Genomic DNA, 18,101 nt, shown 5'->3' on the forward strand with positions numbered 1-18,101 from the left:
TATCCTTCTAAATATTAAAATTTGCATAAATGCCCTCCAAATTGACATATATACATGCATGCCCTCATAAAATAGGAATAGCGAATGCCCCGAGAGACACGCACGGTACTTACCGGTGCTATCGGGCCTCGGAGAAAAGCTATTTTTGTATAAATACCTTTGACATAGCGATTCAGCTGATGTAGTTAGCTGAAATTATATTTATTTAAATTAAAAAAATAATTAAAATTATGAAATTATCTTTTTACCTTTGAAGTGGGTAACATGTTAATAAGTCTCGTTGGAAATTAATATCTCTACTTCCTTTTACAAATTTTTTGATCTCCCTCGATCCTCTCTCACTTTTTCGTAATCAAAATCATTTCCTCGACTTCCTTCTCTACCCTACGCAACCCTTCATTGTATTCTTTTTTTATATGAAATTGGTCAGATCCTATTTTTAGCTTTATGAAATATAGAAAAGTGTTATGAAACCTTTGCAATATTTATCTTTTAGTGTATGAGCTTTGCAATATTTATCTTTTAGGCTCGAATAATTTTTCGTATGCATATTGGTGGTTGATTTAATATTACTGTGACAAGATGGGCCCTATACACTAGATTTTTTGTTCTTCTAGAAAATCGAAGCTTTAAAGAAAAGTGGCTTAAGGTGCACAACGTAAAGTATGACCTTCTACCATATGGCCACAGAGGTTGTTAATAATCCTTCAATGATTTTGCTTGGGGATAATTGATATTGTTTTTCCACCTATAAACATAACAATAGCAAAGAAGCTTGATCATTATAATCTATCATGTGTCTTTAAGAGATTCTATATTTTAATGCATGCCCTTATATATACATCGATAACAATAAATATTACAAGCTATGTTTCGATGAAATAAATATAGTGGTCGTTATAAATGAAGAAGAATAAAGTAAAATAATCCCATGATTAGTAAAAGAATTTTCAAAACTCTTTGTATTATCCAATTGTTGAATAAATCTTTTTCTTGAGCAATATTTTTACAGAATATTGAGAAGTGGGTACTAGACAAATCCGAGTATTAAAATAAGTTAAAATAGACAAAAATAAAGTTAGATTTTTTTTTCATATAAACTGTCCTAAATATATGAAATTGAATAAATACCCACACAAAGTTGTTATTTGCATATATACCCTTATAAATATTTTTTTATATATCTACCAATTAAAAATATTTTAGTTATTTTTAATTTTAAACTGCTAAATTTTTGACGACATTAGATAATTTAGGTACATATGCAATTAAAAAAAAGTACACACATAAAATAAATATTTAAGAATACATATATAAATATTAATTTTGAAAAAATATTTATATAAACTTCAATTTTTTAGAGAACATGGACAATAAAAAAAAAATTGAATAATTGAACACTTCTACTTTTCCTAGAGGAGTAAAAATAAAATGAGTTAGATCTGGATCCAAATCCTAATAAACTCATTCATGCCCGGACCTATTTTATTTCCGAAATCGGAGTCGGCTCACAGATCAAGATACACTGCCATCACATCGATCACATCCCCAAACGGTTACGGGCCCTCGGAAGCTCCGCGCGCGCGAACCAAGCCCGGGGCTCTGTGCAAAATCCCGTGGGCGCCCCCCAATCCGCGACGCGCCCGAGCCCCCGCGCCCTTTCCTCGTCACGCTCTCCTCGCCGCCCCAGCCCCCACTATGATATTTCCGTGTCCATCGGTATAATACGATCGATCGATAGGAGAAATCCTCTGCGCTCTCTCTCTGTCTATCGCTCGCCCTCTCGCGCGAAGGCCCCGACGGCCGTCGGGTGAAGCGGCCGCAGGGATCCGCCGCGAGATCTCGTCGGAGGGCCGGCGGCGCTGCCATGTCGAAGGCTCGGGTCTACGCCGACGTCAACGTCCACCGCCCTAAGGATTACTGGGACTACGAGTCCCTCACCGTCCAATGGGGGTAAGATTGGATTTCTGGAACCCTAGCTCTGACTGTGGTTTCCCCTTTTGCGATTTTGCTTTATTGATCTGATCCAGTTTTAGCGATCGGGTGGGATCCGAATCATCTGATGGATTCGATTGGATTCTTCTTCCTGAAAAATTTGTTGATCCAAAAATTGTGGTTTCCTGATGTTGAGATGTTCTTTGGTCACCGAATATTTTGTTTTCATCTCTTGTTCTTTTTTTGACTGAATTGATTTAAAAGAAGGCAATAACGAGTGCTGATTAAAGAAGTGCGGTGTTTGACTTGAATCTCGGAACTTAAATTGCCGGAAAGGTATGAAATATCCGATAGAAAAGGAGAGTTGCTTGCTAGTTATGTAGATTCTCTCTTGGTATTAACTTAGATTGCTAGAATCTGCAGTTTTTCTGAAATTATGGTGTTTCAGCTATTTTTCAATTGAACACTCTGTCTTTCTTCCCTGTTTATGCATACACCTCTTTTAATATTTAAAACATAAAACTATGATTTGTTTCATGCCTTTTTCACTCCCTTTGCCGCTATAGTTATTGGTCCTAGGCTCTGTTTGGGATTGCAATTGGTAGTAGAGCTGAAAAAGTGCTTTTATTATGGGAAAATGACAATAAAGGACATTGCAGAGTGCTTTCAATTTTTAAACTTTTTATATTATCAAGAACTATTATTATAAAATATCTTAATTTACAAATTATTTATTTTGAATAGTATAATATTAGGATAGTATAATATTGTAATATAATAGTATAGTATTATAGGAATATGATAATGACATATTATTGAAATATGATTCTTATGATATAATAATGATAATTATGTATTGTTGTCATAATATTGGTTTAATGTAATATGTTATAGTATAGCATGGTATAATAAGATAAAGTAATATAATATAATTTAATCTAATTATCTGTTATAGTTAATAATTACAATACGGTGTTTTGATATACAGTACTACAATCATTATTATTATAACATATTAATATATTATTACATAGTATAATATTATTAAAATATATCAATGTAAAATTATTATTGCAAAGTATTGTTAATCTATAACTTATTATAATATTTACAAAGTTTAAGGGTATTTTGGTTGCTCAAATAACTTCCCGAAGGCCTTCAAAAAGCATTATTGGGGAAATTAGAGCTTTTGCCAAGTAGAGTTTTTTTAGCTTTGGGAGGACTAGAAAGCTATTTCAGGCTTGTTACCAAATACCTATATATCACACACTTTTGGGCTCTAGAGAAAGCACTTTTTGTCCCTCCTAAAGTAATTCCAAAAGGGACTTTATTGTTTGGGTTCCAAAGAGGTGATGTAGAAAATCATCAAAATATATGTGAACCATATGTTTTAGAGAGGGCAGAGCTTCAATATGTTGTACAGACTGCTTGAATTCCCGAAGTTTGCATATTTCAAATAATGCTACAATGAGTTTGAAGTGCGATAAGTTTTTGAAGTTGAAGATTGCTTTCCCATTTTTAGTAATGCTTCTTTTCTTGATAAGGTCCTTCATTAATGCTTCATATGCCTTTTGCTGTTTGTTAAATTACAAAAGCAACTTATGTTCAGGCGCTTGAATGCCCTATCTAGGAGATATCTATCATTACAGTGGTAAATGCTATATGGTGGAAAGAAAATAAGAAAAAAGTGCAAGGAATTCTCGTCGTTACGACTCTTATGACCCTTAGGTTTTGGGTGTTGGAATCATTTAGAAGAATAATATCTAGTACCCCAAAATTTTTAGGCTTGTCAGGCCTATAAATTCCAAACCCTCCAAATCTTTTCCTTTATCCTTCCATCTTCTTTTCACCCATTCCCACTCAAGTGGGACATATTATATAAATAAGTTGGTTTGCTATTCAGATAGCACCTTAGTTCATACTATGGAGTTTTGTTATTTTCATTCTAGGCCTCCTAAGATCATAATTGTCTTCTATTCACCAACTGACGATATGCCTTCTTCCCCTTCTTCAGAGAACCTTTACTTGAAGCTACTCCATTTTTCTTGCATTGATTTTGTGCATTTGGAAGGAGATACTGTTTCAAAGAGAGTATAGGGACAATATTTTCTCCAACAAGTGTAAATTTTCTCTCTGAAAGTTAGCAATTTTGAGAGAAAATGACCGCTAGGCAAATTTCTCAAGCTAATTTAACCCTTTTCTAACCACATTCTCAACTTCTGCTCTTTCTCTAATGAAACATGAAAAAATACTCGATTTTCTCGCCTTCAACTAATTTTTCTTTCTTTTCTTTCATTTTTAACCAGCCTAACAGGTTCTTAATTATATCCTTTCCAATGCTCCAAAACTTCCCATTCTTTTCATAGATATGTTACTTCATATTGTGAAGCCACTTTTCATCTTGTAGCATATTTAATATTAATGAAATATAGAGCCTCATGACAAATGCTATACTGTGAAGTTACCAAACTTAGACAGATATTTCTTCGTTGATTTCTTGTTGGAAATCCTTCAAAGTGGTCAGGAGTAACCAATTATTACTTGCTGAAGCAATATGATTCTTCAAATTTGGAAAGGTGAAGAATACAATGACCTCAGTGTTTCAGTGAAACAGGTTAAAGGGATTGGAAGTGGAAAAAACAAAGCTACAAGTTCTTTAGCGACTATTCTTCTGAAATTCTTGAATTAAAGATAGAGAGGATACAGTATTTAGACTAATGTCTTCCGTTTGTAAGTATTCATTTAGAAGACGTGCTTGTTACACTGCTTCCCTACCACCCAGCAAATAAAGGTGGAAACCATAGCAACATGTTTTGTAAATTCCTGTCATTATACAAAAAGACTCCAATAATAGAGCTCAGGATTTAGTCAGATGAAATGGACGATGTACCATTTCTAGTTTCAGAACCTAAGTGCACTTGGTACGACGATGCTAGATTATTAGCGCATTGTGTTTTTCCATCACTTTATATTAGTGACATTTTGTTTGTAATTAAAGAGATTATGTATCAGCAATAAATGCCTTTTCACAAGGTCTTTAAGAGTGACGATACTAAATGAGGTTACTAATAAACATTTTGTTCAACCTTTTCTCCTTGTAATTTAGATTTTACGTTATGGTGTATATGTGTTATGCTTGATATTGTAAATTTTATTCATCAATTAAGATTATATTGGATGTTTCTAGGTGCTCTATTGATTCTTAACTTCTTAAAACTGTTATGCTCCATTAATTTAAATTGAATAAATATTGTTTTTTGAGTTTATACACCTAAATTTCTAGAAAGAAAATGATACCCTACTTCATTACATTTTCTTTTCTCTCTCTTTTTTTTTTTGATACCATTGTAATTTATTTTTGCAACTTTTGGCCTGTGCCCTTAATATCTGGAACTTTTGAGTACCTATAAAAAGATTCTGCAAAATACATTTTTTTTGTAATCAATAAATATTTCACGTAGCTGCACTGTTTGCATATATGTCATTTTGCATGACATAGCTAAAAAAGGCCATTACCCAATTATGGTTCTGGCAATCCGGTATTCTGAGAGGGGCAAACTGGGGACAAACTTAACCTTTTGCCCTTTTTTTTTGGCACAAAGTGGCTGTCTTAGGACTTGAACTAGTGCCGTTGCGTTTGTCAGCCCAAGCCTTTTACTATTGCATCAAGCAATGGCCTTTATGTCATAACCACTAGATCATGGAACTGATTATGTTCTTTAGTTAGCTGCAAGCTACAAATAGTCTGAAATTTATAGAAAGCCAAAATGGTTATGATCAAATTGTTAAATTCTCTCTCTCTCTCTCTCTCTCTCTCTCTCCAGTGATCAGGAAGATTACGAGGTTGTCAGGAAAGTTGGGAGAGGAAAGTACAGCGAGGTCTTTGAAGGTATAAATGTATCCAACAATGAACGGTGCATCATCAAGATCCTTAAGCCTGTTAAGAAGAAGAAGGTATTCATAATATTATTAGCATTCAATTATGCTGTTCAGAACCAACATGAATCTACTAGTTTGTTGTCTTTTTCTGTTTTTTTTTTCTTTATATTTTTTGCTATTTTGATATTAAGAGTGATAAACATAAACACAAAAGCTTAATGGCTATAATTGTGGGAGTCAGATTTTGTTGTTCCCTAATAAGTTAGATATGACAAGGAGGGGAAGTAGAACATAGCTTATTCTTGCAGTATGATAATTCAGGAATCTAGATGAGTGAAATGAACTGATGTCTTCGTAATAGCATTAAAATTACCCTAAAATTACCCATGAAGTTCTTAACAAAATCAAAGCACAATGTATTATATCAATTTAACACTTAAATCAAGTACCTTCAAGAGTCAAGATGTAACCATTCAATTTGTGAACTGATGTTCAGGTATGCGGTGGTGATCCATTTGTGATTCCAAAAAATGTAGATTATATAAAATACTCCAGTTTAACCATTTTTTAAGTCAGTACTATGAAGTTGTAAGATCTATTTCTGAACAGGTTTTATGATCTACTAGCTAAGGTGCAGTTGTCTTCTGAAGTTCTGTTGTAATTGCACCTTCATTTTTTCATCAATCAGGTCCATGGACAGGCTCATTATCTAGATTAAAAAAAAAAAATCCCAATGACAGGTTCATTATTACCACTTAATTTAATAGATCATGCCATGAACATTTTGACTGTCCATTTTACATAATCTGACCTAGATATGCTTATTTCTCAAGTTAGCATGGTTTCAGAGTATCGCTTAACTGAGGGAGACAACATTCTGGTTAAGATGTAATGTAGTTACTTTAGGAACAAGGCGTATTTTTATCTTTTTTTAGCCACTTTGTCCGAGTACTTTGAAAATAATTGCCAAGTTATTTTTTGTAATTGTAGAAAGATAAGGATAACATATGTGAAGAACAAGAAAAAAGGGCCAAGATGTCTTTGCAAGAAGGGAAAAATTTTCCTATCTGAATATTTCTCTCTCTATTCCCTTCCCTTTATTATAGACCTGTTGAGGAAGACCTAATGAGGCGGTAGATGCTTTAATTTACTCCTCAGCTGTTAACCCTTTTTGAGTGGGTATTTTACATCACAAGTCTCTTGAATTACATCAGGACCTCTTATTCTAGTTTTATCCCATCCCTTTTCTAAGATGGACCAAGATACTTTCTCATCCCTTTTGGCAATTTTAATAACTAATGTTTTTTTTTGGGTAGTTTGTAACTACTGATTTTCATAATAGTTGTTTGATTGACAAAACATTCACAAAAAGAAACTGGGAGTGTATAGTTGAATATGGGTTGATCATGGAAGATTTGCATCTAGTAGTAATTGTCATTTTTACTCTTCTTGCATGTGGTTTAGTTTTCAATTTTCTTACAATGCTTTCATTATCTGAGTGATTTTTGTACTCTGTTGGCACTGTCTCTCAGTTATTGAAATTACGGGGAAAACAACAATGACAACATTTGGTTAATCTGGTTTATCTTCGAGCTTCTTACAAATAAGTTCTCTGTTGTCACTTTTTGCAGATAAAGAGGGAGATTAAAATACTTCAGAACCTCTGTGGTGGTCCAAATATTGTCAAGCTTCTTGATATTGTCAGGGATCAGCATTCGAAAACTCCTAGCTTAATATTTGAATATGTGAACAGTACAGATTTCAAAATCTTATATCCCACGCTAACAGATTATGACATACGCTACTACATATATGAGCTTCTCAAGGTTCATTTTCAACTTACTCTTCCCTATTATGTTTATACGTGGTCTGTCTCGTGCTTGTTTTGTGCACAATATATTGACCACAGCAGCGAATTTTCATATTTTTCATATATGCATCCATTGAAAGGGAAAATGCCAAACACAACTAGGAGAAACAATAGCTTTCGCGAATCACAAGTGATGATGGGCACTTTGTTTAGCCTCATTAAGTGATAGGTTAAACATATCCTGCAACCTGAATGCACATATTTTTTCCTCAATAGCATGCTTAGGGCCTCTGAACTAGTGTCAATTTTGAGATGTTGGAAAGTGTAGTTGGATAAAAGAAAAGAAGGTGAATAACTTAGAGCCAGTGGTTGGTCCACCAATAGAGAAAAGGAGTATAGATGCTTGTCTCTTAGAGTGCGAGAACATTAGGTTGTTGGTGAGTGCTGATTTTTGTATGTGCATTGTATTCCTTTGTTTTCTTGGTGCTTTTAGACTGTGATATTGTGATTTACTTCTTGCAGGTACTTGTAGTGCTAGAATCCCCATTTCATTTTTTTATTCTATTGGTGTTTTACTTGCTCTATTTGAGTTATCTGAAACATGTCCATTGATATTAGAGAAAAAATGTATTCCATCATAACCTCACTGGCGGCTTTTAATTTAGTGTAACATCCTGCAGTTGCATGTCATATCTTGTCCGAGTACTGATTGAGGGGAAGCTTAATTTTGCGTCTTTTAAAGTGACCCTATTACCTGTCACATTTTTGCAAACATAATTATTAGATTGTCAGATGTTACAGGTAAAAATAAAGCATTCTGTTCTTTAACTCTTGACGAGAAATCAATCTAATGATGAAATGTTTATATTCTTGCAAAACCTGTGAAGAAGTAGAACCTGTATGACTGTAGATATCTAGCAATTTCATATTCAATATGTCTCAGAATCAAAAACTAGCAGGTCACAGTCTGAGTCTGTAACTGGTATGGTTCATCCTATGAATTGGTATGCACTCAGTTTACTTGAGTAACCAACAGGTACAGGCTTGAAGTGTCGTCGACTGAAGGTTGAACGATGGTATGGGCCAGTTTGGGTCTTGCGAGGCTTTATATTAACAAGGGGCAGTCTATTTTCCTCTCTTGTATATTAGCATACAGAAGGAAAAGATTGGTAAAACTAAAACAAGTTGAAAAAAAAAAGAAACCAAGTAGTTCATTTTAAGGCATGTCAATAGGTCTCATTTATTTTTTTATATGGTTTAGAATGTATGAAAAAAATAATATGAAATATGCAAGGTAAAAAAATGTCAATGTTAATCCTATTTAGTTTTACATGAATATGCAATTTGGTGTGATTGTACATACCAATGCTGTGCAAATTCTAAAGTGTAGCACACGGTAATGTTTCTTATTATGCCCAGGTTTTGGATTTAGATTCACAGAACATGCAGAAATTATAAATTTTTTTCTTCTCTTCTATTTGACTATGAAAATAGTAAAAACCTAACTTGTTTGCCTCCCACATAAGGTATAATATAAACATAAATTGACTGCGCCTTACATGAATGATGAAATATTAGCTTGATAGTCTTCACATCAGGAAGCCTCACTAATGAGTCTCAAGGTGTTTCTGTAGAGTCTCATCTTGAGGCATGAGGCAAGTTGAGTCTCAAACCTGCCTTTCAAACAATGTCCACGTGTAACCACTATTCAGGTGAGTTGGTCAGCTCTATGCCGAAGCAAACACACCCCTCCATAAACCATAGTCATCCAGACTGGTCCCAACTGTCAATCAGGTCAAAAACCATTCTTGACAATTATTCCTACTGAGGCTGGAACAATTCTCACCACAACCTCTTCCAAACCTTTTCTTGCAATTTTTATGCATGAGATCTAATAAGTATCTCTCACAATACCCATATATAAAAGTAATAACACCAATTATGTTACTATTTTTTGTTTAATGGGTGTTAGCTTTAAGCTAAACTTCTTTCTGTTACTGCAACAGCTGAACATTTGTATGTGATGTTTTGTAGTTCTTTATTGTCTATGATGAAGGTGTCATGTTGTTGTTGTTGTTCTTCTTCTTATTCTTCTTCTTCTAATTCTCCATCCCTTCTGATTCTACCTTGTTGTGTTTCCTTTATATAGACATCCCTAAGCATTCTTGTTTGCAGCTGTTATTAGAGATTAGGAATGCTTATCATGATAATCATTTAGTTGCAGCACTTTTTTACTTGAAGTTGTTGAGATTATTTATCTTGCTATTGATTTCAAAGTGCTTCAGTGGTAATAGGAGTTTCTTCAGTATTGCATTATTAACTTCTTATAACTGCAGGCATTAGATTACTGTCATTCCCAAGGAATAATGCACCGGGATGTCAAGCCTCACAATGTTATGATCGATCATGAACTCCGAAAACTCCGCTTAATAGACTGGGGACTCGCTGAATTCTACCATCCTGGAAAGGAGTACAATGTTCGTGTGGCTTCAAGGTAAGTGTGACCACATGGATCTTATCTCATGCCTTAATGCTTGTTCATCTAGCAATTGGCCATGCCTTTTACTCCAAATTGATTAGATTTTTTGTTTTTCTTCAACTCTATATTCCTGTACTTATTCCATGAATGTTCCTTAAAGAGTAGTCAAACTACTTTCACAACTTCAAAGAAGCAATAATTTAATATTATTTGACCTCATTACCGACGAAGTTATATATAAATATTTCATTTGACCTCATTATCAACCAGATTATTGTTTTTTTAGTGTCCAATGGGTATTCTGAGGGGAGATTGTAGGCATATTGATTATTCAGATAGTTTCTTACAAGTACTCACATATAAGAGAGAATCTGGTGTAGATGGTGGCTGTATAGCAATATTTCTAAACATATTGATACGTGAAGACTAAGGACAAGAGAGATTTACTTGTCAAGAAGTAATTTTAGATGAGTTGACAATTTATTTACGAGCCATGCCATTATTAGTTTTACTATTTTATTTTTTTATTATAAATTAAAATTGTTAGCATATGAAAATAGATCAATTGATCCCTCTGAGATGACTTGGCTTTTACTACTCAGCAGAATTATCCTTGTGTTATATTAGGAAGCTGATATCCTGTAGTTGTGATGTAGTCTGAGGGTCATGGCTTGACAAAAGTGGGTCTGCGTGCTCTTTTGGAAGACAGATTATGCATTCTAAGTAATTTCTGGATGTTGTCTAGAAATTTCTGCAAGCAACTAGACCCAATTGAAGCATTGAATTGACTAATCTTCTAATTCCCCTTTCTCCACATCTGATTTTTTCTTGAACCCTAACATCCACGTAGAGAATGGAGTTGGAGAGTGAGAGGAACCAGCAGCGAGCAGCGGCTTTGCCGGAAGGCTGGCAACTCTTGAGTTTTTTTTCCTCTTCTGCTCTCTCTCTCTCTCTTTCTCTCTCTTCCTTCCCCCTCCCCTTCCCTTTCTTCCCCCCCTCTCTCTCTTTTTGTTGACACTGCTGGTGTGACTATATCGGACAAACAACCGGCAATAAAAGGGTGGACTTTGGTGGACCAAAATAGATAAACTAGGTGGACTCAAATTTGGATGACTTAGAGCCCAATAAAAGGGCCAGGTATAATCCTTCAACTGCACTAGGAGATAGAATAACATCAAAAAAGCCTAGTTAGATTAAGATCATAGCCCTTTCCAAAAGAGCAAAAAGTGTCGTGAGCATGGTATGCCGTACCGATCGATACCGGTTGGTACCGGACGTACCGTATCCGTACCGATGGCTACTAGTATCAGTATGCCTGACGTACCGCATACCGTACCGTACCAATACTCGGTACGCCTATACTAGTGCGGCATCGGTACGGGATTCAGTACTGGTACGACGAACCTTGGACTCATGAGGGTTTATAAAAGTGGATATTGGATGGGTCAAGGTGGAGGGAGTGGTTCACATTGCCAAATGGATCCAACTGGGAGAGGGGGTGTGTTGAGGGAGAAAGGATAAGGCATTTTATTAGAGGCTAAGTGGTCTTTTACCTTGGTAAAATTGAAATTCAGTTTTCTTCAAAACCAAGAGTGGGAGTTCAACAAGGACTAAGGGCCTGTTTGGTTGCACCGAAGTGGCCCAAGTGGGAAATGGCGAGTTTTGATGAGTTACTTTTGCTAAAGTGATAATTGTTGTGTTTAGTTTGTCTGGGAAGTAAATGCTAGACAACTATAGTTCTAAGACTTCTGGCATTTGCTTGTTGGATTGGCTTCCAGCCAGTTTTGTTGTTTGGTTGTATTGAAAGTGCTGGGATGCAGTCACGCTTAAAGTGAACGGTAAAGTTACCCACTACCTTGTAATGTATTATAATGGTTAACCTTTTTTCTACATAATATTATGAGAAAAAATCATGATCGTATATCTATATAATATTGGCTTTATTTACAAAATACCAAATACCAAAAATCAAATAAACATCTTATATCCCTATTATTGTTAATTAAAATTGATATGTTGTTTTAGTTAATCAAGGATTTCATGTTAGTAATAGATAGATATTTTTAATATTTGCTCAAACAAATAAAATAGTAAAGTCACAAAAAATATACAATACGAACATTGTGTTGCTATAATTATTATAACAATTAGTTGGTGTTGGAGGGGAACTTCCCACCTTGACCTCCTACGACCCTTTGCTTTGTTCAAATTCTCACAACTTTCTCTTTCCAATCTCATTCTCTCTTATAACAAACGTGTTATAAAAAAACTATACATCCTGTCTTGATACGAGGAGCCCATGTTGCCATGTATAATTCCTAACAATTGCAGCTTGACAAAGGTATTATTGTACCTGTGAAGCACAGAGAATATTTTTAAAGGATTTAGATCAGTGTCTGCTTTGCCGGTACCTGGCTCCGGACCGGTTGTCCGATGGCTCGGGTAGGTATGGGCCTGCGCCGTGTTGTGCATGTACCGACACAGTAGAGGAGGCAGGAGAGAAGGCGAACAAGAGAGAGAAAAAGAGAGAGAAGGGGGAGAGAGGGAGGGAGAGAAGGATGGCGAAGGCCGGCAACCCAGGCAGAGGAGGGCTCCGCGGCCGGATTTCCTATTGCATTCGAAACTGTGATCCAACTGCTTTTTTATTTTTGCAACTTTTAAGTGAAGCTGGCAAATTGCTTGCCGACTTCACTTAAATATCACAAAATTAAAAAAAGCTGTCGGACCCCTGTTTTGAATGAAACAGGAGATCCGGCTACGAAGCCCGGAAGAGCCTCCTCCACACAGCTTGTCGGTCTCTGCTAGCCCTCCGCCGACCGGCCTCTACCTCCCTCTCTCTTCTTCCTCCCCGTCTCCCTCCCTCCCCCGCTCGCTTTCTCTTTCCTTATCCTTCTCCCCCTCCGGCGACGAGTTTTATTTTTGTTGTTGAAACCGTCCCAGTCTGCCGCCGGGATGGCTCGGTACGACCGAAACCGCCTGATTCGAGATGGTTCTACCGACCCTGATTTAGATATTATTGGCTCGGACTTTGTAGGTTTCATTCATGTAGCAATAGAAAAAAAAGAAAGCATCATAATGGTGGTTATAGGAACAATATTTTCCAACTGTTTCTGTATAATGTTTTGAAGAAATTTGGATGATATTTATTGTGTTCTTAAATAGTGTCCCATGGGTTATATACTGCTGAAGTCATAGGGAAAGCCATGCATCAGCTGAGTCTTGCAGCTCTTTTGCCTTTCTGAATGAGGTTCTCTATTTCTGATATATAAATAGCTATAGATTTGTGGACATGATTACAAGTGGATGGAGCAAATGCTGATGTTACTCTATTATACAATTGCTTGGCTACTTAATATTCATTTTTTTTTACATTCAAAATCAGATATTTCAAGGGGCCTGAACTCCTTGTGGACTTGCAAGATTATGACTACTCCCTGGACATGTGGAGTCTTGGTTGCATGTTTGCTGGAATGGTACGTGCCAAAAGCTTTTAACTTTATCTTATCTTAGTTCCTTAGTTACCTTAAATGCTATTAGATTGTTCCTTCTTGCTCATCAATGACTTCTTGATTATGGTGAGTGGTGACAATTCTCTGCTGTTGTCTTGCAGATATTTCGCAAGGAACCCTTCTTCTATGGCCATGATAATCATGATCAGCTTGTTAAAATTGCCAAGGTCACAAGCATTTTGATTTCTTATATTGTATTTGTGCTGTTTCTGGAAAATATCTCTGCTTCTAGGTTTGGATCTTACAAATCTTTTCTGCATTAGATCCATATCATTTTTTCTGATCATTAGTTGGAGATCTATGACCTCCTTTTGATATAAATGCATACAATACATAGATACATGAATGCATGTATGTATGTATGTGTACATACAAACGTCCATATATATATTGAATATTTGCCATATTGGTTTCTAAATTACTATGTTGAGCTTGATAATCTGAACTTTGACTTGCATTAGTTTCAATGCTCAGTTTCAACTTATGATAGTCACCTTAGTCTTAACCTTGGTCATTAGTCTGGGCATTTGCCTATAAAAGTTAAGTTATGGATTGAGGCATCATTAATTAAAATTTGACAGCATATCGTGACTCTATCTTGCGCAAGTGCTAGCATTGACCCCCTAAATCAATGTTCTACTATTAGAATAACTTGCTATCATTTCTTTCTCATAGTTGGTGTTCTTTAGCGTTCATATTGATGTTCTACTTCTATGTCGAAGATGATGTGACAAAATGGTATGATTGTGTTTTGTGCCATCTCCTGCTCATATCTGATGTTGATATTTATCCAGAGCTACTTTGTTACACCAGTCAGTCAATGAATATTTAGAACTTGAAGCTTTGGTATCAAAAGTCATCTTACAAATAAAAAATAGTACAATATAGAAAGATAGTTCAGTAACCTGGTTAGGTTATGCACGAACCTGGTTAGGTTATGCTTGCGTGCGTATGAGAGAGAGAGAGAGAGAGAGAGAGAGAGAGAGAGAGAGAATAGGACAAAGTCCAAACAGATTATGAGTGTCATGTCAAATATAAATGTCCATTTGCCACTACATCAGTGTGCTAGGTGTATTCAGCTGTATTATGTGACTACTAGATGAGGTATTGATGGCTTGGAGCTGAATTTTTTATTTAATTTTCCAGGTACTTGGTACAGATGAACTACATGCTTATTTAAATAAGTATCGTTTGGAGCTTGATCCTCAGCTTGAAGCTCTTGTTGGAAGGTATATTTCTTCTGACATGGATTTATAATCGATGTTAGAATTTTGTAGTAACAGGTCATGTGATGGGCACCTTATCCAAGAACTGATTAGCACATTTTTTGTTGTCATGCTTGCTTTTCTTTCTGTAGGCACAGCAGGAAACCTTGGTCTAAGTTTATCAACGTAGACAATCAGCATCTTGTTTCTCCAGAGGTTATTATTGTAATTTACAAACAATCAGCATCTTGTTTATAATTTTTAGCATCATCAGCATCCTCACTACTTTGCATCACTCTGGCTTGATGTGGCATGCAGGCAATAGATTTTCTTGATAAGCTTCTTCGCTATGATCACCAGGATAGGCTTACAGCACGAGAGGCAATGGTAATATTTTGAACTTTTATTTAGTTTGACAGTGTTAGCTGTGAGTGCAACTCTCTACATTACCTAGCTTTAGTATCTAACTTAACATCATATCATCCAACAACCATTGCAAAGGAAGTTACTTTATTTATTAAGCATCTTAATTCAAGGATATATAACTTACTCCTTGGAAATGATACAAGTTAATGGAAAAGGTGGTCCTTAACGGATAAGACAGTGATTGGAATTGACAGGGATGATCCTTGGTTTGACCTATGGATGGGGTTCTTAATATGGGACCTTGAATAGTACTTGAAAAGAAACCATGCAATTGAAATTTTGATTGCAAACATCTAAATCTGGTATGACTTGTTATTTTAGATGATAGAAAAAGTATTATGTTGGGGAGTTTCTGATGGTGTTCATGCTAATGATCTCCTTGAGCAGTTATCTGCAGACTTGGGGGGGGGGGGGGGGGGGGGGGGGCGTGTTTGGATGCTGATGCACTGCTTGTATATGATTTCCTGTGCACGGGCATGAGTGCCAACATGATGCCTTCCTTTTGGCACAAGAGAGGACATGAGGGAAGGGCAAAGTAGGATGATTAATAATAGATGTCGCTAGTTGTATAGTTCAGATATTTCAGTATATTGCAAATCTCATTTTAATTGAGTTATTGTATACGTTATATTCCAACTACAAAACAAATACTACACCATTAGGATATCTACAAAACAAGTGGAACTGACTGCGATAAAGTTGTAAAGGTTCATTACATAGGAGGCCATGGTACATCAGAGGATTAAAAAAGTTATGACGTGTGGATTTGAATAAATTTGCATCAGGCAGAGAAGTTGTTACCAAATAGAGATAATAGCAAGAGGATATCTAGAGCCTGAGTGGGTGAAGACCTGCTTATGGTCATGGTCCGTTACACCTTTTCTCTTAGGATCAAGGCCACAAAGTGGAAATGTTTGTATGACATTGGTTGCACGAGTGATCTTGATTGAAAGAAGATCGGATCAGATGTCAGGTGATTGGCCTGCATAATTGTTTTTGGTTTGGTAAGCTATATCTGTACCTGCCCTCTCTCTTGCCTGCACTAACGTGTGTAGAACTTGAAGCAGCTCTAATCTCATCTTCAAAAGAATTGGTTTCATCGTACAGCACATGCCTTCCTGCCTCGATGGATACATATGAATATACAGTATACAAGCATCGTTAAGCAAGCTTGTGATCATATCTGAACAGCTGTGAAATGACATCATAAGGAATTTCTGTTGGAGCAAAATGATATGAAAAATAAGTTGAGTGAATAGCTAAGATCCATCTTGTAGGCACATTCTCTTATATTGGAGTATGCAATTTCTCTAGAAAAAAAGTAAATATTAATACCTGCCAGTGTATTCAGTCTTCGGTTTGGTAATGACCAGGTCTACATCCCATGTCATGCGTCGTTCCGCTGGATGCAGCTGTAGGAATTTCGCATGGTTGTTCGTGTTGTTTTAGTGTAGATGCAGGTGATTTTATTGTACTATAATTTTACTTTAGTGTTCTGATCTTGGTCGTCTTAATATTGCAGGCACATCCTTATTTTTTTCAAGTGAGAGCTGCAGAGAACAGCAGGATGCGCACTCAGTAGTGGAGATTCAGGTGATCTTGGTGGCTATACTCTTCAGAATGGATGTTGTCATTGATTTGGGGCACTTATATTTGTATCAACAAGTCTTGCTGTAGTCGCGACCGGTTGCCTGAGATATTTGCAGTTTCTCTAACCGTTTGATCTGTGTTTGTTACTCTTTGTAATTTATGAATATGAATGCATGTATTAACTCCTACCTTTTATCAGGAGAGGGGAAAAACACCTGCATTTTCCTACATGAGCCATTTATACTTGGAAAAAAAAGTTTTGCAGTATTTGTATCTGTGGAAGTGTATCTAATTGTGTTTTTTTTTGTACCTCAAACCTCAAGTTCCATATGCTCCTGGAGGAATGAATGGGCGAAGAAAAGAAGTGCTGACGGAATAGGTGCTATGAGGTGCCACAAATCACACCAGGAGTACCTTATGCTGACGTGGCATGAGGAGGCTTGTCCTATTCACAGGTGTTTGTCAAATCAGAACGTGCCACATCAGCTCCACATAAAAAGGCAGAACATGTCCTTTTCTGGCTCATAAAATTGTTGAACAATTTGGCAATGCCAATATTTTGGTGATTTTCTGGGCTCATGCAATGAACTTTGCCACGGAGATGATTGGGGATTTTTATCACGAAAATGGCGGTCCATCGCATTACACAAGCTTCTGATTAACCCTTCTCACGTGTATTAAATTTGCCAGGCTACAAGTGATAACAAAACTAAACTTGCAAACAACTTAAGGATTTATAAGTGGATGAGAGAGAGGGTTCCGAAGCGGATTTTGCAGTATTTAGACTAAAGGACGCTGAAATTCCTTCAGCAAGTCTACGACTTTCAAAAGCATGATCGATAGTAAAAGCTTGCACATCAAAACCAAATTCATAATCAAACAAATCAGATCAAGCAAAGAAGATAATTTAACAGTGTTAGGATGTCTTTAACGACTATGCGATGGTTTCCATAGTCTATTTGTCTCATCCATATCTTTAATAGGAGGTGCAAGAAGGCAGGCAGTAGAAGAAGAAAAGGATGTCCTAGGAGTTATAGAACAGCCTCCCATCCTTACGGCCTCTCCCAAGTCGCTTTCCCGATTACTAGATCCTGCACGAGACAACCAGAGACAGAAAAGGAGACAAGATATCATCCATAAGTTGTCCAACAGAAATAAGATCTGCTTCAAGATTTGCAACTTAAAGAACTTCAGATAAATGAATGGAATGTGCAGCGGATGGAGAGACAGCAATAGAGCCAGCCCACAAACATTGAGAGCATCACCAT

General features: G+C 36.2%; 1 protein-coding gene across 1 annotated transcript; it reads left to right on the forward strand.

Moving 5' to 3' along the window:
• The first annotated feature begins 1,598 nt into the window (after positions 1-1,598).
• LOC103705273 (casein kinase II subunit alpha-2) lies at positions 1,599-17,108 on the forward strand. The gene is made up of 10 exons (XM_008788931.4): positions 1,599-1,953; positions 5,760-5,889; positions 7,446-7,640; positions 9,961-10,118; positions 13,486-13,576; positions 13,714-13,779; positions 14,759-14,841; positions 14,970-15,033; positions 15,136-15,204; positions 16,766-17,108. The coding sequence occupies exons 1-10, from the start codon at positions 1,868-1,870 to the stop codon at positions 16,823-16,825; spliced, it is 1,002 nt and encodes a 333-aa protein (XP_008787153.1). The 5' UTR covers positions 1,599-1,867; the 3' UTR covers positions 16,826-17,108.
• Positions 17,109-18,101: the final 993 nt, after the last annotated feature.

The sequence above is a fragment of the Phoenix dactylifera genome, chromosome 6 (assembly GCF_009389715.1).
Source record: "Phoenix dactylifera cultivar Barhee BC4 chromosome 6, palm_55x_up_171113_PBpolish2nd_filt_p, whole genome shotgun sequence".
NCBI classification, from domain to species: Eukaryota; Viridiplantae; Streptophyta; class Magnoliopsida; order Arecales; family Arecaceae; genus Phoenix; species Phoenix dactylifera.

What these genes read in the sequence shown, in the direction of transcription:
- LOC103705273 (XM_008788931.4), top strand. Translation starts at nt 1,868, where the DNA reads ATGTCGAAGGCTCGGGTCTACGCCGACGTCAACGTCCACCGCCCTAAG. An exon ending in AGCCTGTTAAGAAGAAGAAG is followed by an intron (nt 5,890 to 7,445) that starts GTATTCATAATA and finishes CACTTTTTGCAG; the next exon opens with ATAAAGAGGGAGATTAAAAT. An exon ending in GTTGCATGTTTGCTGGAATG is followed by an intron (nt 13,577 to 13,713) that starts GTACGTGCCAAA and finishes GTTGTCTTGCAG; the next exon opens with ATATTTCGCAAGGAACCCTT.